We start from the raw sequence: 22,987 nt of genomic DNA on the forward strand, positions 1-22,987 counted from the left end.
ACAGTTAAAACAGTATAAAACAGTACATAAATGTAGTGAAACAGTAAAAAAGCAAGTAAAAAATGTAGTAGATTAACTGTATAACACAATTATAAGTGTTACAGAAATGCAAGTCAATGAAAAAAGTGTAAGAAATAACTTATCCTGCTCTTGGAATCTTAAGGAATTTCTGCCTAGTTTCAGTAATGAACTACCATCCACAGCCTGATAGGGATTGGGAGGGTGGCCTAATGGTTAAGGTGTTTGCCTTACAAACACAAGGTGCTGGGTTTGAGTCTCACAAGGGATAATTGGCTAGGCTTAAAATGGCTCGCAAGTGCAGTTAGCCTAGAACTTATCTATGAACCTAATATCTATGAACCTATAAATATTGCTTTGAATCTGTTAGCTGTAGGTAGTTTGTTTATGTGGTATTGTTACACTTGGACTCCAAACTAGCTATTCTACATTAAGGAGGTGTTTTTTTCCTGCACCCTTGTGGCAGAAGTGTGCTGATATAACCTGTCCAAGTTGGTGATTACTGGTGGAATGCTTCCTATATGCTTTCCTGATTGGTAGTTACCTAAAACTTGTTTCTCTTTCCTCATATTTAAGTCTTGCATCGGTCAGCAGTGCCTTGTATAGGCACAAAAGCCTAGAAGCTCAATTTTTCCCTAAACAGCTGTCAGTGAAACTCTTACAGGCTTTTCTGCTGCTCTAGAAGGAACTCTGTTGCTCACTGAGCAGCACTGTCTTATTGATCAACCTTAGCCCACGCAAAGTATAGGTCTCTCTTGTAGTCTTGGCACTACCAGCACAGTTTTGTCAAATCAACCCATTCCCTTCCCTAATGAAAACTACATTAATAGCCTGCTAACATGGACAGGCAGTTTCCCCATCATCTCCCTGACCAGCATGATAGACATGAGCATCCTGAGGCAATGTAGTAATTTTCTCATGTATACTGACAGCCAGTTACTCCTGAAACAAATACTTTATGTGACAGATGTAGTTACACTATGAAATTGGAGGCAAAACTCTCACACAAGGACAAATTAAATGCCAAACAGGTTGTCAGCACACAAACACACACACGCATACATACACTTCCCCACACTAAATAAGGACATGACACGTAAACCCACATATGTGGAGGTACTCATTAGTAACTTGCCAAAAGATCATCAGAGGCCTCCCATACGGAAACCACTTACAAATAACAATGCAAAAAACAACCACAACAAGTAATAACACACACAGATGTCTCAACAAATAAGCCCATAAGGTGCAACACCACAAAACCTAATGTTCTGGTCATAGGTGACTCCATTGTGAGACTGCCTCACCAAGCTGGATAAGGAGTGGGTTACTGTTAACTGCCTGCCAGTTGCCAGGATCCATCAAGTCACTCAAGCACTCAAATCACTTAACTGTCACAGTCCATGTGGGGTAAATGACTTGAGATGTACCTCACTGGACTACATGAAGAGAGACATGACCAAGCTCTCAGATTATGTAACACAGGCAGATGTAAGCCCAGCCTTAAGCAGCATTGTACCTTCTTTAAGGATGATGCCACAATACAAACAAAAAATGAATAACTAACAACTGGCTTGGCTTCTGTGTCAGTCCAAGGGGATCCAATATGTGTAAGCCTGGAAAGACATAGTCAACAGGCCACTCTGCTTTGCCAGAGATGGTATGCAACGGTCTCCTTTAGGCTTTCAGATACTGGCAAAGGTATTAGCCACTCTTATTGTGCCTTTTTTAGGCAGTGTCAAAATAACCCCCCCAACATAATCCATTCTAGATAAATTCAAGGTACTGCTGCTTAATTCTATGAGTCTAAACAAGAAACTACACTCCCTGAAAGCACTCCTCACTTTGGAAGATGCTGACATCTGTGCAGTCACTGAGACATGGTTCAAAAGTGCAGAAAGCACCACTGCCATGCAGGCCTAGGATGCCTTCCATATGTTCAGACCACAACGTGAGCATGAAAGAATCATTAAGAATAAGTACACCTCGAGACTGGTCAAACAGTATGACTATCTTGAGCTACTCTATGTCCAATTAACTATAGGTTCCCCACCATGAAACAGGAAAAGCATACCACATACCTGGACATATTGGAGTCACTTGCCATACAGCCCAACACCTTTTCTCATGGGTGATTTTAATTATTCTACCATCGACTGGGAAATGCACATGACCACAAAATATGCTGTCTTAGAGGTTCTTGGACTTTGCCAATGCAAATCCTTTGGAATAGCTAGTCAGCACAGGCACAACAGACTCAAATGTCCCGGACATAGTACTCAGTAACATGGGAGAGCATTGCATCCCCGTGTGATGCCCTCCCTGGTAAGATCAGACCATAAACCAGTCTCATTTGATGTACTTATAAGACCAGATACCCAGTCAAGCTCAAAAATGTTTAAGAAATTTTCAAAGACAAATTACCCCTACTAAGTGATGGTATAAGAAGTTTCAAAGCCCCCTAGAATGCAGATAACATGGACTCCTATGTAGAGGTGTACATCAGTGCTCTGTATAAGACACTTAAACAGTTGCACATAATCAGCTGTACTTGACTGGATTAAAACCAGGTCTTGCCAAAAAAAACCCTGGTTGGACTGTTAGTATAAACAGGCTATACAACAAGAGAAAGAAACTAATGTTCAAGAACAAGAGGGAAGTGGCTCAGCAGAGGATGAAATCCCTCTCTAGCTTAAACAAATTAGAGATCTTGTCATGTCCTCCAAAGCTAATTATGAAGCAAAAATATCCTCCCTAGCTAAGAATAATCACAAGGTATTCTTTAACTATGTCTGAAATCTAAAAGGGAATACTCAACTATGTGCTGAACTGGTTGTGGATGGCACCACCCACACTCAACCGGATGCAATAGCCAACCTGCTAGCTGGCAGACTTGGTGCAAACTTAGCCCCCCGTCCCCTTCAGTCCTCCCCCAAAGTGTACCTGCCACCTATTATATCAAGAGAGCAGGTCATCTTGGCACTTTCCAAGACCAAAAACATGGCATCAGTGAGACCAGACAACATCCCAGGTTGCCTTTTAAACAACTTAAAACATGACCTAGCAGACCCATTTGGATGCCTGGTTAATCACAGCCTGCAAACTGGCTATGATTTAACAAAATAGAGCGCAGCAACAGTAATTTCTCTGCACAAAGGGGGACCATCAACTAACCATGGGAATTATAGGCCCATAAGTTCGACTAGCCTCATCTGCAAGGCCATGGAAAGAATAATTATGGACCTTATTAACAAAGACATAGGTAATATCCAAACTCTGGACCCAACCCAGTTTGAATCTGTTAAAGATAGATCATTCATGTTAAACATGGTTGACTTCTTTGAGAAAGTCAATGAAGCCCTGGATGAGGGAAAGACCATGCATACCGCTCATCTTGACCTAGCCAAGGCATTTAATACAATCCCCTACTCAGGTATTATAGAGAAACTCTCCTAACTGGGAAATAACCCCCTACATTATCAGATGGGTAGCTAACTGGCTGATTGACAGGATACATACTGTCAAAGTTGGTGACTTCAACTCTAGCAAAAGACCAGTCACAGTCTTACAATGGTGGGCCACCATTAATGGGTGTGGGCAATATCTGCAGTTAAAGAAAGTCCTAAAACCCCATAGCAACCTTATCAGCAGTCAGACTACGTGTATTTTACAGAACAGCAGTGTTCATTCAGAATATTACTTCAGAAAATCTAAAATAAAGTCTCAAAAAACTTCAGACTCTCGAAGCTACCAGTGTACTGGACATTATCCAGTTAACAGCAACGTATTAGAAAACTTCACCATCTCCAAACAGACTTTCAAGTTTCCAGTGTATCATCACAGATCCAAGAAAACCCTTACAAGACAGAGTTTGAAAAAGCTGCAAGCAACTTCAACATTCCTTATGTGAGCATTCATTTTTATTAAAATGCATTTTCTAGTTCAGTCAGACAGTAAATCTCAGAAAGATTTAGATACAATAGTAAACGTAAATGGTATAAATATGTCAAACAGTGCTTCTACAGTAAAGGTACCAGTACATGTATTGTTTAAAGTTAAAACTTGGGTAAAGTAGTCTAAAAAACTGTGTTCCAGAAATGTTCATTTAAAGTTCAACATTATTAGCTCAGGAATGTTAAATCTTTCTAGATGCAAAAGGGATAGATCACAGAAGCAGACACTTTCTCATGAGTCACTGAATGAGTCAGCTTCTATCAAGATGGTTTCAGACTTGAACACAAACTCTCATTTACAGTCTTCAGAAATCAGTGTAAATGCTGCAGCACATCTAATTCAAACTACAGAGTTAAGTCGCAGTAGTCTAAATACAGAGATAAACACAGTCAGTGTATGTAGCATGCAGATTTCCAGTCCAAAGCAGATATTTGCAATGTCTGAAGTTTATGCTACTTCAAATACAGATGTTCAGAATGTAATAAATTCTAGCTGATTGTTTTCAGAAGTCAGTGCAAATATTGCACTGAGGCGGGAGAAGAGAAATCACAGTGCATATTTTAATCAGTTTGATAAAGTAAACACCAGCATAAATGACATACAGACTTCAGGGCAAAATAAATAAGAAGCACACACCATAGCTCAAGTCAGTGTTGTTACTAGTTCTATAAAAAAATGATTTTCAGCTTATCTATAATGGGTGCGGCAGTCCAGCACTAAACCAGATTATTCATCTGTCATTGTTTAAGGTTGAGAGAAATAACAATATTTCATTGTTTACAGAAAATAAATTATGGAATAATGTACTGATTAATACAGACACATAAACTTCAGTTACAAATAGACCTCTGCTAGAGGACAGAGTGCATTATATCAAGATTTAAAGGTGCAAAGGTTACAGCATTGAGCAGTTCTGAGAGTAACAGTCCCATACTAGATATGGACATATGTCATCAGAGGTGCAAGTTGTTTTAGACTTCAGATTTTATGGAAAAATAAAAATGTTACAGAATTTACTGTAGTGCATGCAAATGACACTTGTAAGAATGTGTGTACAATAGATTGTGCAAATGTACAGAATTTGAAGAATTGGTCATGATAAGAACACGCAGATTTATGGGTTAAAAATAAAATAATTTCCAGCTCAGCTGACAGAGCTGAAGTGCAGGCAATCAAGTTACCACATTTTCAGAAACAGTGTTGTATATCAGTCTATGTGTGTACAACTTTAAGAAGCTTTTTGCACAAGTGTATAAATACTGAGCACGTGTGAGCTTGACTGCCATCTTGTAGTAAGCTGTTAAGATGTAAGCATGTATGTCTGTGTAGTCTGTCTGTTAATCAGTCTGAATACAAAATGCACCTTATAGCCAAAGTCTGATGAAGTCTATTGATGAAAGCGCTTAACCATTTTTTCTGTGAATAAACTGTATTTCGTATTGGAGGACTTTGGCTGTGAGGTGTATTTTGTATTTGGATCATTTGGCAGTGTTACACCTGTTTTGGCACCGTTTTTCTGTTCTGTTAATCAGTTTGTTTATATTTTGTAAAGTTGCTATCCATCCGGATGTGTTTCTGTGTAATAAAGCATACAAACAAACTACCCGCCTGTTCGTCATCTATATTAGAGAGAGAGAGAGACGAGCAACATGGTGTCAAAAGTGGCATGTCTAAAAGGACATGGTGTCAGAAGAGGCATGTCTAGAAAGGACATGGAGCCAGAAGGGAAGCCAGATTCTTCAGTTTGAGACAAAGAGGCACTTAGTTAACACTGGAGGAATATATAGGGGTGAATCATCCCTACTGCATGTTTAACTCGCAAAACAGGTCTGAAATGAATTTCAGGTATTAAAACTTGCTCGAGCTATTTCTTATTCACAAAATATGAAAAAATGAGGCATTCAGAGCATTCTAAAAGCATTTCTATGTAATAGATACATTCAATATTATGATATATTAATAGAAATATTCAAAATAACTAGGTAAAATGTTCAAATAGCATAAAATGAACAAAATAAGGGAAACAATCCCATTTTTTTGCTAAGCACTACTTTTACTCATAAATCAAAGTTATTCCAGCTGTCTGAAATGTATGAAGTGTTTGCATGTTTGTGCAGTATTACAGTACAGTTATTTCACAAAATACAGCCATTACAGAGCATATTTCTCAGAGTAAAGCATTTTGAAGAGTTTATTGAGCATTTGAATGCTATTACAATAGTTGGCTCTGTGCTTGTTCATATTTTTTAGTATGTTTGGGCACAATTTGTTGGCATGGCAGACGGATTTCGAAACCCAACTCTACTTGTGTTTGACAATAATATTGCACAAAACTGGAGAGTGTTTAAGCAAGATTACAATATTTTCATACAGGCTGCATTTTCTGATAAAGATGACTGTACAAAGGCATTTATTCTGATTAATTTAGCTGGTTCAGAAGCCATAGAAAGGGAGCATTCATTTGTGTATGCACCTGCTGTCTTTACAGGAGAGGGGGGAAACCGTCATATAGCTGCACCGGCTGAGTCAGTGGAAGACCCCAAGTGGTTAAAACATAAATTTAGAGAAATGTGTAACCACCGATTGAATGTTACAATGGAAAGGCACTTATTTTACACAAGAGATCAAAAGCCTGTTGAAACTTTTACAGCATATATAACTGATTTGAGAAACAAAGCTAAAAACATGTAGATTTGGTGACTTAAGGGATGAGTTGATAAAAGACAGACTTGTGTGTGGTATTACAGATGATGCTATGAGAAAGATTTTGCTTTGTGACAGTGATTTAACTTTGAATAAGGCCATTGAGATTTGTCAGATATATGAGCTTACAGAAAAGCATACAAATATGCTTACAAATGAGAGATGCATGCTTCCATTAACTTCTAAAGCCATGTTGATAGTATGCAGAATGTGGTTAACAGAAACAGGCCCAAGCACATGGCTGCAATTGTAAACCCTGCAACACTTAAAAAGAAACCTTGTAGTAGCTTTCTAGCAAGTTCCAAGGCGTGCTCTGGAAAAAGCACAGTCTCAGTGAAGCATGAGAGTGAGTCAGCAAACTCAAAACTTGCCTATACCCACTTTCATAACCAAATGTCGTAATTGTGGAGTAATTCATGAGCCTAAAAGGGAAAAACGTTTAGCTTTTGGTCAGCAATGTCACAAATGCAATAAGTGGAACCATTTCAAAACATTTTGTACATCAAAAGGCACACATTCTTTTATTAAAAAGGAACATTCAAAGAAACAAGTTGATAATTTAGAAAGCTATGACGTCGGGTCACATACTTTTTATGTCGATGATGTAACATGCTTAATGAAACAGTCAATGCAGAAGATTTAAGGACAAAGAATGAAGAATTTTATACTGTTGAGATAAATGGAAAACCCATAGAGCTCAAAGCTGATGCAGGTTCAAAGTGCAATGTTATGCCTGCAGAAACATTTGCTACAGTATGTGCTGGTGAGAGGCTTGATTTGGCAAAGTGTGCAAAGCTTGTTGCTTATGGTGGTGAAGAGATTCAAACAGAAGGCTCAATGATGCTTTCATGTTATTGTGCTGGGAGAAGCTACAACGTATTTTATGTGGTTAAAAGGCATGTCCAGTCATTATTAGAGCTCAGAGACAGTTTGAAAATTAGACTGATTTCACTTAATAAGGAAGTCCATCAAGTTAATTTAAAAGACCACTTTAATTTCACCTAGTATATTTTTTCTACCTATGCTGATCTTTTTGAAGATAAATTAGGCAAGCCTCCAGTTATGTACTCCATGAAGTTAGACCTAGATGTCAGTCCAGTTGTCAGGCCAGCTCGAAAAGTTCAGTTAGCTATGCAAAACAGAGTCAAAGCCAAGCCAGATAAAATGGTGCAACAAGGTGCAATTTGTCCAGTAGATGAACCAACAGAATGGATAACTTCCATGGTGGTAGCTCATAAGAAAAGCTCAGATGATATCAGAATATGTATTGATCCACGAGATTTGAACAAGGCACTAAAAAGACCTCATCATCCAATGCGTACAGTCGAAGAAGTCACAGCAGTGATGCCAAATGCCACACACTGTTTTGTTGGTCTTAGATGCAAAGAGTTCAAGTTGGCAAATTTTGCTTGACAAGAAATCCTCATTGCTAACTACGTTCAGTACTCTGTTTGGCAGGTACAGATTTTTGAGAATGCCATTTGGGATAAATTCTGCCAATGAAGTCTTTCAGAGTGCAATGGAGCAAATTTTTTCTGGGTACCCTTGTGATATTACAGTAGATGATATTCTAGTAGGAGGTAGTGGTGAAGCTGAGTATGGCAGCAACCTCGAGAAAGTTCTGGAAAGAGCTTGTCAAGTGAATCTTAGGCTGAATCCTAAGAAGTGCAAGTTCAGGTTATGAGAAGTCACTTATGTTGGTCATTTGTTTACCAGTTTAGGCTTATGAGCGGACCAATCCAAGCAAACAGCAATTCTTGAGTTGCCAGCTCCAGACAACGTTCAAGCCCTTTAATGCTTTCTTGGCATGGTTAACTACCTAGGCACATTCATTCCAGATTTAAGCCATCTAGCAGCACCGCTTTGAGAGCTAACATGCAAAGATGTATCCTGGTCATGGCTGGAACAACACCAGAGTGCATTTGATGTCCTAAAACAAAGAACTGCCAGCCCACCACCTCTCAGATACTATGATGTTCACAAACCAGTTACTTTTTCCCATGATGCTTCGAAATTTTGTCTTGGTGCAGTCATTCTTCATGAGGGTCAACCTGTAACCTGTGCATCCAGATCTCTAACCCAAACTGAGATGCAGTATTCTCAGATAGAGAAAGAACTTTTGGCAATTGTGTTTGCATGTTCGAAGTTCCATGATTATATTTATGATAGACCTATCCAAATCAAAACAGCCCACCAAGCTTTAGTCACTATTTTGAGAAAGCCTATGCATTCAGCTCCAGCCAGATTGCAACATATGATGCTGAGATTGCAGAAGTACAATTTCAATCCTGTCTATACAAAGGGCAAACTTCTTTGTCTTGCTGATACCTTATCCAAATCACCCAGAAATACTACTGAAGAGCATGAGAATGGGAAACTTGATTATGAAGTCATGGAAGTGAGAAATTTCTCTTTCACGTTTCTAGATGAGCTTAGAAATCATACAGCCTCAGATCCTGTTTTACAGAATCTCAACCACTTTATCAATCGAGGATGGCTGTCAAAGCAATCTAGTTTACCTCAAGAAATGCAACCTTATTTTCCATAGAGAGATGAAATTTGGTCTGATAATGCTATTGTCATGAAAGGTTCTAAAGTAATTGTTCCAAAGTCTTTGCAGCAAGAGTATATTACTACCTTGCATCATGGCCACCCAGGAACCGATTCTGCAAAAAGGAGGGTGAGAGAACTAGTGTTTTGACCTTCTATGTCACAAGACATTGAGACAGTACTTTCATTGTGTTCTGAATGTAATAGTACAGACACATCAACAGAAGGAACCACGTCAGCTAAACCAGATTCCTGAACTACCTTAGTCGACAGTATCCATCAACATTTTTGAGTGGAATAGTCAGCATTACTTGGTGTTAGTAGACTCTTACTCCAACTGGTTTGAGATTGACCTACTTCCTAACCTAGCATCCAGTACTGTCATTACCAAAATGAAGTGTCATTTTGCAGTTCATGGTAGTCCGCACAAAGTTATTTCTGACAATGGCATGCAAATTACTAGCCAGCAATTCAAAAGATTCACCAAAGAGTGGGACTTTACTCATGTCACAAGTAGTCCTGAGTATCCACAGTCAAATGATTTGGCAGAACGTGCAGCTCAAAGTGAGAAACAGTCACTTGAAAAGTCAAAACGACACAATAGTGATGCTTTACTAAATCTCTTGAATCTCAGAAATGCTCCTCATGATAAACATCTTGGTTCACCTGCGCAGAGACTTCTCTCGAGAGAAACCAGAACTACCTTACTAATCAGCAGTAGATTATTGGTTCCAAGTGCTAAGAATAACAGATTTGTGAAAGCCCACCTGTTAAAGAAGCACCTATCCCAGTAGTCTTATTACAAGTCCAGCAAACTGCTCAATCCATTACGTGAAGGAGAGACAGTGAGAATGCAAACATGGAAAGGTTATGATTGGATTAGAGTTGTGAAGAGTATTTCCCCAGAGTCGAGATCATACATTGTGGAATCACATGGAGCAGAGTTTAGGCGGAATCGGAAACATTTGATGCTGGTGTCCAAGCCTGTACCACAGCACCTAGTCTGTGAGAAAGACTCTATCTCAGAGTGAGTTGCCCAGCATTCCAATTCCTGAGGATGTTCCAGTAAATATCCCTGTGCCTGAGATGAATCCTGAAGTTCCTGATATGAAATGAGACTGTCCCTGATGCTAAACCCAATTTTGAATATTATGTTACTAGATCAAGTCATATTTCCAGACCATGTGGAGAAGGGAACTAAAAATAAAAACTGCACATAAGAAAGATTTGAAAAAGAAAGGGATGATTTAGGAATATTAGTATTAAATCTAAACAGCCTTTGAAATAATATTAGAGGTATGACATGCATGTGTGAAGGCAGAAAAATATGGGATAAAAAGATTATATGGTCAGTGAAGAGTGATGTATGTTCAGGAATACGTTTTTTTTTAAGTGAAGAGATGAAGATCTTGAAGACTAGTGGTATGTGATATAAGGAAAATACAAAGATGTGCAGGAATAATTGTAGTTAATACATTATTCAATATGAAAAAGAGGAAAATGGTGTTCGAGGAACTTAAAACCTTTGTCCTATATGCCAGTTATTATGATGGGAGATTTTAACTGCAATTTGAGAAAGGACAGGGGAACATAACACAAGTAATAAGAGAATTTGTAAGACAGAGGATTGAAAATGGAAAAAGTAAAGAATGAACATACAAAAGAGATATTTCAGAACTGAAATAGATTATGTAGTATATTCAACCAATATGAAAAAAATAAGTGGGATAGAAATGACTGAGCTTTCAGATCAATTGTGCTATGGGCTAGTAAAGGAGATGATAGAGAAGTAATAAAAGAACAGTGGGAATAACATGATTGAAGAGATTGCTAAAACAAACAAAATGAAAAGGGAACATAATAGTTTATGGGAAGAGTACATGACAATGAGCATACATTAGAAAAATTGGTGAGACTGGAGTGCTTATAAAGAAAAATACAAGAAAATATTTTGATAGCAGAAAAAAGTGAAGCAAATGAATAGGAAAGTGTATAATAAAAATCATAAAAAGACATGAAAAATATAGAACAATGTGGTGACAGTTAAAATATGTTTGGACAAAGACTTTTTTAATGAAAAAAGAGGAAATTTCACCATTTTTGGGAAAAGAAATAAAAATAAGAGATGTTAGAATGCATACAATACTTGAGAAGGAAATATTAGCTATAGACAGAGAAATACTGGAAACATTTGTGGATAGAATGAATGAAAAGGAAAAAGTACAAGAAATATGGATTGTAAAAATAATCTGGAAATTGTAAGTTATCTAGAAAAGGAGATGGCTGTGAGAGAAAAGGAAGAAATAATAAAAGGAGGAAGGGAAGAATCAGAACTAAGGCTAGATAGATTAGGTTATGACTATCAAATTAATGAATGAAGAAGAAATTAACACTGTAAAATATTAAATGAATGTATAAAGAATAACAAATGAAGGGAATCTGTGGTGGAGTAATCAAGTTTATATGCAAAAATGAAAGCAAATATATAAAGAATTGGAAACATGACAATGTGATGATATACATTATGAAAATAATACAAAAAATTATCTGAATGAAGTTACAGGAGAAGGGTTTTTTGAAATCAAGGGAAGAGACATGAAGGAAATGTTAATAATAGTAAAAATAGTAACAGATATGATTTTTGAAAGAAAATAAGGAAGTAGGGCTAGTGATATCATGTGGTAAAGGAATTTGTTAAGGTTAGTCATAAAGTGATATGGAATTTTCTAGAAATACAGGATAGGAGAAAACATTTTTAAATTTATAAAAATATGCTATGAAATACATCATGGGTGAAAGTTATGGGAAATGGATGGAGGGAAGAAAAAGATAAAAATTAGGAGAGTAGTTAAACAAGGATGTCTGTTTGAACTGGTAACACATGCAATGATTCAAACATGTATGTGTGAAATGAAAGAAGCAAAGTGGTAGATAGGAAAAGGAGTTATAATACCGATTTGCCTGCCATATGCAGATGATTTGGTGAGTGTGGCTAAAAATAAGATATGGGTAAGTGACGTGATGGTATGACTTAAGGAATTATTAAAGAAAGACTGGTTATAATTAAGTAGGCAAAATGCAAAGGATTTGATGAAACTAAGAAAATGATTTGAATATATCAAACTACGAAGGAAATAAGTGGCATCAGGAATGAAATTTGGAAAGTAAGAAAATGTAAAGGAACACTGAAAAATTATCTTGGAAGAAATAAAAATGTGGTGGTAAAGTTATAATCTATTACTGAACAAAAAGTGCATATATTAAATGTTGAAACATTAGGAAAACAGATACATGTATGGGTGCACAGATTTTCAACTAAAATGGAAAAAGGTGTTAGAAATATTTTTTAATTTTACTTGGGGGGCAAGACTGGATCCAATGAAAAGAGTGGTTATATACATCAGAAAAGGAAGAGGAGGTTTCAATCTAAAAAAAAAAAATCCTGGAATGCACTTAGTATCTAAGCATTTTTGTAGAAGTAATACAGAAGGTGAGAGTGAGTGTGTTGCACATAATAGGGAAAAATTATATGCAAGGTGTGAAGAAGGGAAAAGAAGTGGTAAACAAAAAAATATGTAAGGAAAAGAATATAAGAATAAAATAAAATTACTAAAGGTGAAAATTGAGATTGATGAAAACAAAAAAATATGGTATAAAATATTAGACAGACGTGGTATATCCTGGGAAGACATTAAAAGAAGATGTAAAATATTATAAAGAATATCAGGAAAAGGTTTAAGAGTTTTTATGAAGCAGGTTGTGGAGAATTTAATTGAATAAGTTTCCAGTTAAAAGTAATATTACATATAAGGTACTGGAAGAAACAACAAAACATTGTTTTTAGAATGTAGAAATTAACAGTTTGTGAGAAGTTTTAAAAAGGGAATATAAATGGGAAGGATTTAGAAATATAACAATGGGTATGAACATGGAAAATATGAGACAGAAAAAAGTGAAGTTTCAAAATGGGAAAGGATGTTGTTGTAGCAATCTGTTGTTTATGGAAAAGAAGTGATAGATTATTGTATGATAAAAAAGATATGATAAAAGTGCTAGATAAAATAAAGGTAGTTGTGGAAGAAAGGATGGAGCTAGATAAAGAATTAAAAGCAGCTGATGGTGCTTTAGAAAAAATCAATTGTTTGGGGTTTTATTCTTGAAATGATGAAAATGGATTTTTTTTGCTGCTAGATTACATTTTAAGGTTTTGAAAAAAAATGGAAAGAAATGAAAAGATATGTTGTTATGAATTTGTAAAAAATGTAAATAATGAAAGATGCAAATAAAGAAACCCCTACTCTTTTTTGATAAGTGCCATGGGATCTTACAGTATCACCAACGCTGAAGGATGGCACACTCAGGAGTGCAGCACCCCACCCATGCTGCACTGTAGGGTCGGTATTGGGAAACTAATCCAAGCACCTGGTGTAGGAATAAAACCCACTGCCTTCTGATCTTCCTGCATCAAAGGTGAATGTGCTACCTGTTGAGCCACTGACACTGCATTACCTACACACACTGAATCAACTAAAACTTACACACAGCTTATTATACAAACCAAATGTGAAAAACTGAAAGGCTGCCAGCCCAGCTAGACAGAATTTTGTAGATAATTCTATGCAATTGTAAATATTAACAAAATCCACAGGCTGTCTCACAAATGTAAAGAAAATTGGGATAAATGTTGAACTTCAAAAATGCAACCACAGTACACTTTGCTGGAAGAAAGCTGATAAAGTAAAGCATTGTATGACTGCTTGATCTCAAAGCTCAGAGACAGAATGTCTGGACTAAGGAATTCCTTCTATTGTTCTGAGACCAGAGTTAATTGCTAGATTTTACATGTGTAATGTCTTTTATTGCTGTGGGTTCCTATCATCTGCAAGATCAAAGATATGTTAAACTCTGAGTTTCTGTTAGCCTGGGAACCAAAGAAGAATGATGTACTCTAAAATGAGTCAGCAGTGATGTATTACCAATTTAAGAGATCTGAGAGAGAAAGAGAGAGCATTTTGGATTTTGTCTGAAGAACATCCTCTCACCAGTACTCTGCCTTTGTTCTGTATGTAAGTAGGATCTTAGACTTTAGTGTCTCTCTTAGAAATAGATAGAAAATAGTAAGTTTAGTCTAGCTGTTTTCTATATGTCAGACTATTCTAGAGTATTAATTTAAGCATTTTGCTGTGATCTCTGAACTCTTGACTAGCACTGTGTTGAATTGAGGAGATTTGTCTTATGTTTCTATTATTTATTATTAAATGTTTTTAAACCTTTCAACTGTAGCTGTTTTGTGTAGAGATAATTTAAGCTCTAGAGTACATTGCATGTATATAGCGATACTGCACAAAGCCACTCCAATAAGCCTTAAAAGTTCTGGTCACACTTACTAATTTGATAATAATATTGCACAGTAAAACTGGACACCCTTTGGGAAGGGCCTTGTTGGTAGCTGATAAATAGGGGTTCTGGTGGCAGTGGATTACTAGCTTATAGCCTGGACAAATGGGGCACAACTAGTGAACCTGTGCCAGCCTTCCCCAGGACTGTCTGTATGGTTGTATATGAATCATATCTCAAAGTGCGTGCACATGTCAGCTACTTGGGCAGGGACATGAAGCACTGGTTGGACATAGGGAGTGCTGGGAGGACTCGGCTTGGAACTCTGGCTAAGGACTCCACTATATAGCTGTGCCAGTGGGGAGTCTTATTGGGGATCTAGAGAGAAAGGGAAAAACGAGAGCCAGACTAATTGTGATCTCTGTGTGCTCTAAAAGGGAAATTGTGCGTTACTGTGTGTGTGTGTGTGTGTGTGTGTGTACTTGTTATTCTTCCCAATGTGGACGCACCTCACTGGTGTTAGTGGTGAGGATTGGGGCTCCATAATTACTGAGCCGGTGCACGGGCATCACACCAATGAATGTCCATTGCCATCAACTGAAGTAAATACGTGTCCTAACTAGAAGTCTGCACTCATAAACTCAAAACATCCTACAAGTATGTCAATCAAATACTTTTATAGTGACTCACTATACTGAGTTTGCATAGCCAAGCTATGGAACGTCATGCTTCCTGACATTAGAAAAGAGACTAACAAACTCCTTGATAAATTAAATACCTATCTAACCAGTAATATACATTGTAATCATGCCAAATCTCTCGTATCAGACACTGTGTTACTAACCGTAAAAAGTTTCTTCCCAGGCCACTGCTGGAAACAGCCTTTTGCTCAGACAGTCTCTCCCCATTAACAAATGTAAATAACTAAATCAGTGCAATGATTCTCAGAATCGAAGAAGTGGCATTATGAGCATAGATCCTTATTTGAGGGGCTGGTTATCAGTATGTATTTTCATTTGGCCAGCTGCGTGTCTTTCAATACTCCTGCAGTCTTTTTTTTTTTGGGAGTAAGAGAACTATAAAGCTAAATTGCTCTGCCCCACAAATGCAATGAAAAACAGTCTTGTACACAGATTACAACTAATATAACTGCTTACGTAAAGAAATTATAAAATTAGATGTGAAAATGCTCCTATGCACTACTGTGAAACACATCTCTGCTAATGGAAACTAAGTATCTCAGAATTTCATTATTTAGAAAACAGTTCAATGCCCAGTCTCTAAAATTAAGGTTTTGAATTTCATTTGATTCTGTAAAACAGAATTTGAAATGGAAATATAATCCTGTGTTACATCATGACAGGTAAACTCTCACATTTTCTAAGCATATGGGCTTTGCCTCCGAATCCCTGTAATTTACAAAATCAAATCAAAGGTCACTGTACTCCAAGGGAAAGGGGAATTTACCTTGCAGTGATCTCATAAAAACATCAGTTTTTCACACTCTGTGATGACTGTCTTTTCATCTGCCACAATTGCTCTGTACTTCCCCTATACATGATGCACAAGTTATAAAAGTGCCTGGAATATCTTAGAATGACAATTCCTGAACATCTTGGAATGATGTAAGCATCTGGGATACTGCAAGCAAGTTATTTAAGGCTCAACACAATGATGTCACTATGCAATACGAGAAGTTAAAAAAAAATACTTACACATGCAAAAAACTGGTGTGCTAGTTTGTGCCCTCTGGATGAAAAAATAAGGAAGCTTACAAAGAGCTGATTGATAACATTTTTCAGGCAGAAATGCTGTATAATGGCTTTACTGCTGTCTAAGGCAGCCTGCAAGTCTGCTTTAGATGGAGTTTGACTCAAGAGTTCCTTCAGATGACCAACAACACACCTTAATTCTGCCTATGGGAGGTAAATTCAAAAGGTTAATAATTACTTGCAGGTACATTTTCAAGAGAAGCTAAATATAATCATTCTAAGCTACACAAAACAACACAAAAAAGATGCAAATAATGGCTATAGTTGAAAAACATGAAAGTTATTCTGCAGCTCTTATATCCTTGTAAGAATACCGCATGAGTGGATGGAAATTTGTTCTTTATTTAGTCTCACAGATCATGTGCTTAGGGCAGCATGCCAGAATACCTCTTTTTGATAATGAAAGGAAATTAAAGTAAGTCCCTAAGCAGATTCAACTATATAGCTAAGATTCTACTCTGTGGGAAAGCAGCAGAAACTCTTCCAGCACATTCACTCAGGCATTGTTATCTACAAATCATTTAAATTTCACTGCACTGCAGTCTGACCTTAAATGATGAACTTTCCTGATAACACATCCAAAAACTTTCCTTTTTTGGTCAGAGAGGTTGCTTAAATGCATTTTCAAAAATATGAACTAGGACAGCGTGCTCATTATAAAACCAAGAACACAAAGTTTATTTGAAAACAGATATCGACAAAAATGTTATCTCAGCCTGGCAGTAAAAAAATCTCCTCATTACACATCTGAAGTAGGGTCTGGCTACTTGTAATTTTTTTTTTTGGATGGAGTGGTGAAGAGGATTAACCATCACAGGGAAGGAAAACCTCCACTTTTGCAATCAGAAAACTAATTACTGTCTGTGACCATAAACATCATGAAACTGGGCAACAGTAGAGTCTAATATAGTGAACTGACATGAAAGTGTCACAAAGTGCAGTTATGGAATGACAGAAGACATCATTGCATGCTACCACTCCCAATGGTATGACTTGTGTATGCAGATTTATCAGGATGACACAGTCAACTGGTAGGCCATATGCTGCCAACCCTCCCACAAAACAATGAGGTGCGTGTGAGGACTGGTAGTAGAAAAAGAGGATAGAAACAGAGCAAAGCACCCTAGATTAAAGTTACATGGAAATGAAAAACATCCTGATGGAAACCAGGGCCTATTAAAAACAGTTTAACAGTGTACAGGTAAAGGGAAGAAACAATGTACTACACATGATGTGCATGTGGCAGCATGCAAGATACACTCTGTCATTGTTGCATGTTACTGTAATCATTAGGCACTGTCTACCTGCCACATGGATGATTACTGCAGGTCACGGCTGTTCAGTTCAAGACTGCTTGTATTACAGCTGCGCAGTCAAGATGGCAATTACTCGTGTTCTTACTTCACACAGTAGTAATAAAGTAATGGTTGCACAGAGTCTGTTTTAGGATCTCTGACCTCACAACCTCCTAGACCAAAAGTGAGACACGTTTTTCATAGCCTGTCACTAATCACTCTTTCTCTGAGGTGCAATGACCTTAGAGTGAGAATAAAAAGTATGGGGGTGCAAGGGGGTTTGGCCCTCTGTAAAGTATGTTTTTAGTTTCACCCATTTGTTCATAAGTGGATAAGCCTCAGTGCCTGTATTTCAAATGCATATGTACTTGAGCTGTCAATTGCCAAAAACAGTCGATGCACAACTGTGACAAGAGTAAGTTAGTGCACTTGTGGATCTTGAGGTCTAGTGCTAGCTCCCTTGTCTACTCACCAAAGCTCAGCTCACTGGCTCATGATGAAAATTAGCCAAGGCTAGACCTCTTGAGAGGTTGAGGCCTGTCTGGCACATAGATAAACTCAGCAAATTCAGAAGCAGATGACAAACAATCTATGGAGGCTGAAGGGAGTAGAAGGAAACGCAATAAATTTAATGTGTTTGTCAACATGTCTGTCGGTCTGTATGCTTGTCAACATGTCTGTTAAACATCCTTAAAGCTATTTTAACTTTGTTAAAAATCATTTCAAAATGTTACTCACTTTAGCTTAGTTAAGAGTTAACAAGACTAGTACCTTTGCCAGCTGATTCCTGTTTATTAAGCCCAATATTGCAGCCTGTTTAATCAACAGGTACTCAACGATTAGCTACATGAATATTTTGGTTTACCATCACAATGTTGGAAAACAGTTACGGTAAATTGGAAGGTCGAAAGGCACTCTTCCCAAGGTGCTGTAACTGTGATTTTTAAATGTTTGAAATTACAAGAGCGAGTGCACACTAGCATTCGCTCTTGTGGATTTGTCATTTTGACTGGAGATTGCACTATAGTGGGGATCAGGAAATTTACCCTTTCCCTCACTGTAGTGCAATCTAGGAGTTTGTATATATAAGTAGCAGGGGGTGCAGGGGGTCTTGCCCCCCTACAAAATGTTCGTAGCACATAACTGGAAGTGTAGGTAGTTTTGGTAAAGTCGACATTCTTGAGTTGTTGACTTTCCTTAATTCCTACGTTTGGTTATGTGATTGTTCGGCAATTGGATTTTATGACATTTTGGTTTGGGTAAATGAACACACACACAAGTAAGTTGCAAGATTTTGATAGTAAACCGAATATTTCACCATACTAACCGATCATCTATAGTGTCATGATCAGCAATTAAATATGTTCAAAACAACAAGATGCCTTGGGATATTTCCTTAGTATAGCTCTCTCTAGTAGTATTTTCCCTGAAAGAGGCATACCATCCCCATCAGACACTCCCTAAATGTCAACAGAAGTAGGCACATCTGTGCAGAAATTACTACGCTACAGCAGTTCTTTCCCACCACAGACCAAAGGAACGCGGACATTCAAGAAAAAGGCATTAAAAAGGCAAGACAGCAGGCAAAGGCTAAAAAAAGAGAGAGACAGAGAGGCAGAATATAACAGGGGATCAGGCAAATCTGACTCAAACTACAGCTGGTTACTCTACAATGAAAGGAGTCTGGGTAGGAAGATGAAGGAACCAGCTGCAAGGGATCAAACAAGTGAGACTCACACTGCAGCTGGTTACTCTATAATGCAAGGAGTCTGGGTAGACAGATGGTGGAACTGCAAGTAGTGATGCATATGGGCAAGGTGGTTAGTGCTAATATCACAGAAACATGAACTAAAGAGAAGAGAGGGTGGGACATGGAGGTACCTGAGTAAAGGTTGTTCAAGAAAGACAGAGAAGGGACAGAGACATGGTGAGTGGAGTAGCAATCTACATAAAACAGGACATCATACGTAAGGTCACAGAGAAGAAAGAACACCAAACTTAGAATGAGGCAAGGGTACAGCCAGTGTCCTAAGCTAGGCTGTACCCTGGCAGTTAAGATAAAATGATATGGTTCATTGCTCCCCAGAAACAAGACAGAAGGATGAGAGAGTGGATGAGACATTAAAAGCATGTAGTAGGAGAAAGTCGGTAGTACGCAAGGGAAGAGATGAATCTACTAGGAGCAGGCTGAGAGATTCCAGCTGCAGCAAGTCTGTACCAGAAGTGACAGAATTTTGAATAGGGTCCTAGCCAATGCAGAAGCTGTCAAGGACATCCAAGTTAAGGCATCATTGGATGACATTGCTCATTCCACTATGTGGTTAGAGTAAGCGGGAAAGGTAAAAATAGATACTCAAAGACATCAGCATGGGATTTGTAGAAAATTGGATTATACTGTGTTGCAGGAGGGTGCAAAGTGTGTGTTAGAAGATTGGCGGCAGACTGATGAAGTAAATAAGCTATGGGAACGGGTCAGAGAAGGAGTACTCAGGGCTGTGGGCAAGTGTGTGAGAAAAAGGCAAAAAGAGAAAATGGTCAGTGTGGCTACATATACAGAAGAATGTGGCTTTAGCAATTATGACAAACAATAAGGCCTATAAGAGGTGGAGAAGAAGGGTTGGGAAGAAGATTAAAGCACAGTACAAGGAGGCTAGCATAAAGGCAATAAAAGCTGAAAAGGAATTTAGCAAAATAGATTAAGAATGTATGCAAGAGATTTTTTATGTATGTAGAGAAAAAATGAGTGGAGGGACACAGCTTGTCAGACTGAGAAAAGATGGGAGGGGGAATCACAGAAGCCTGGGAAAAGCAGAGGTACTGAATGAGTACTTTGCTTTAGCCTTCACGAAGGCGGACAGCAAGGGTAGGATGCCATGCTGAGAGGGAGGAGGGTAACAATGGGAAAAACAGTGGACAAACTCCAGGATAGACAAGGAAGAGGTGGAGAGGGGGCTTGGTTGTCCTAAGGGATGATAAATACAAGCAGCAGACAGGCTACCTCCCAGAGTCCTCAAATACCTGTTTAGTTCGTTGGCAGTCTTATCTTGACACAAACTTTCAATGGAACACTGGCTAGCATAATTCTGAACTGTCCTGGACTTTACAGAACATCCTTGATTTTGCCTCATATTTTTACAGTTTCTTGTAAAATCTTTGATTTTTTTTGTTAAAATACAGTGGTTTACATTCAGTCAATAATACCAGACATCAGAGTTTCATACTTCGTATTCCTCACAAAATGCATGCTAATGCGAAATCTGTTGTTCTGTTACCTTTCAAAGTGGATTACTGTAGTACTTAAAAAATTGCCCCTCATTTTCAGCATTTATCTGTCATTATATTTTACTTGGTCCCTGATTCTTGAGAAAGAATTTGAAAGCTATGCTGCTGGATAGTGCTGCAATGTCACAGGACTGGAAGACAGCAGTTGTGATACCTTTGTACAATGTGAGGAATAGAAAACAGTATAGGGTGCTACATGGCTGCTAGCTTAACTAAAGTGGCTGGGAAAGCCACGGAGAAAATCCTGAAAGGAAGGGCTGTAACACACAACTATCATCAGGGAGGCAACCAACATGAGCTGATTTACAGAAGCAACTGTCAGTCAAATTTGACCCACGTATTTTTTGACTGGGTTATGGGTGAATTTGACATTACCATTATAATTAGTCTATATGGATTTCAGCAAGGCCTTTGAGTCTGTCCTGAACTGAGGGAAAAAATACAGGAGGGGTTGTAGAGGGGTAGGACTAAGACTGAGGAAATGGATGGCTGCATAATTGAATGGTAGTACACAGTGGGTTGTGGTGACAGGGCCAGAGTCAGTAGAGAAGTGAATGATGACGTACCACAGGAGGTCTATACTGGGCCCACTACTTGTCACTACATTTTCCTCTGACATATATGAAGGAAGCTGAAACAGGATCATCTTCTGCTGTCAAAGAGAGATGCAGTACTGAAGTATAAGGGAAGGAGTGTGCTGAAGGAATCAAAAAAGGCTTAACAAGTGCGTAGTAAGGTGGCAGCTGAGATTCAGTACTGGTGTATTCTGTGTCTCTGCTCTATTCAGCCTCCCCTATCAGTGTACATTAATGCTTATACATACTCAGATGCACACAGACTGTTAGACATTTGCAGAGACTCAGACAGACATGACATTTGCATATGCAATCACATTGCAGTGTCCTCTCACCTATTCAAAAACAACCAGCAAAATGTCCAAGATGAACTGTAAATAACTCGAAAAACAACACGAATTCCACACTGATAAAATTTATTAGAATGTAAATGTCTAGCGCCTCGGCCACAACAGCCTTTGAGTACAAAAATTTAATGAAAACACACTCCCATATATATAATAAGTAATCATTCAATTAAATACAATTAAAGACATGGTAAAAACTGATAGTCAAGAAATTTAAAGTGAACATCACTAAATAGCAACTCCATTTAAGCACATTAATCAAATGAGAACAAAAACTAAAGCAAACTTCTCCAGTTTACTTCTTTATTTAAACCCATTGGTGATAATGTATTCAATTTTAATATAAAAACAGTTTCCTTGTATAGTAAAATGTTTTTAAGTAATTTTTCATCCCCTTGTTAATAAAGACTTCTTCTAGAATGATAGCTTGTAATAAATTAGCATTACTGCTATGCTTTTCCATAAAGTGCAGAGACAAAGGGCTTTCCAAAGTTCCCCTTTTAATGTTCCGAATATGTTCCTGCAACCTAATTTTGAATTTTCTTTTTGTTTCCCCAATATAAAATAGATCACAGGGACACTTGAGACAATAAATCACACCCAATGTATAACATGAAAAACAGCTATGTGGTCTAAATGTTTTCCCATTAATTCTAGAGAAATTTAATCTAATGTAGGGACACACATTACAATTATGACATGGTATAGTCCCACAGATAGATAATGAGAGACCAAGTCCCATTGATGTGGAAACATAATATGCTTTAACCAATGTATCCCCTAAATTTTGTCCTCTCTTATAAGCTATATGGGGAACATCAGGAATAATAAATTCATCTTGTAACAAAAATTTCCAATAATATTTAATAAGATCCCAAATTTCAGCACTTAAAAAATTAAAAGTAGTAACAAAAAAGATTTTTTGTTGTTGTTTAGTTACCCACCTGGTTATAGTAGTCCTAAAGTTAACATTCCTAACTTCTGTATTTTCGTTTCTGCTGTTAACTTCCCTCTCACCTATTCACCTGTACTCACAATATGAGCAGGGAGAAGCAAGGCAATGGGTGCGATGTAGCTACCAGCCATGTTGCACCTTGATTGCTCTGCTTGGAACTGTATAATACAGCTGTGTGTGAATTGCTCCACTATGCAAG

General features: G+C 37.7%; 1 protein-coding gene across 3 annotated transcripts in view; it reads right to left on the bottom strand.

The window, feature by feature from the left end:
- FANCC (FA complementation group C) overlaps positions 1–22,987 on the bottom strand; it is a 2,534,829-nt gene that overhangs the window by 91,542 nt on the left and 2,420,300 nt on the right. For all 3 annotated transcript variants that reach the window (XM_044059426.1, XM_044059425.1, XM_044059427.1), the window contains one exon: positions 16,278–16,478. In XM_044059426.1, the coding sequence (XP_043915361.1) occupies positions 16,278–16,478 (201 nt within the window). The remainder of the gene's footprint in view (positions 1–16,277; positions 16,479–22,987) is intronic.

Source organism: Protopterus annectens, chromosome 17.part0, assembly GCF_019279795.1.
Source record: "Protopterus annectens isolate FY-2018-M chromosome 17.part0, PAN1.0, whole genome shotgun sequence".
Taxonomy (NCBI): domain Eukaryota; kingdom Metazoa; phylum Chordata; order Ceratodontiformes; family Protopteridae; genus Protopterus; species Protopterus annectens.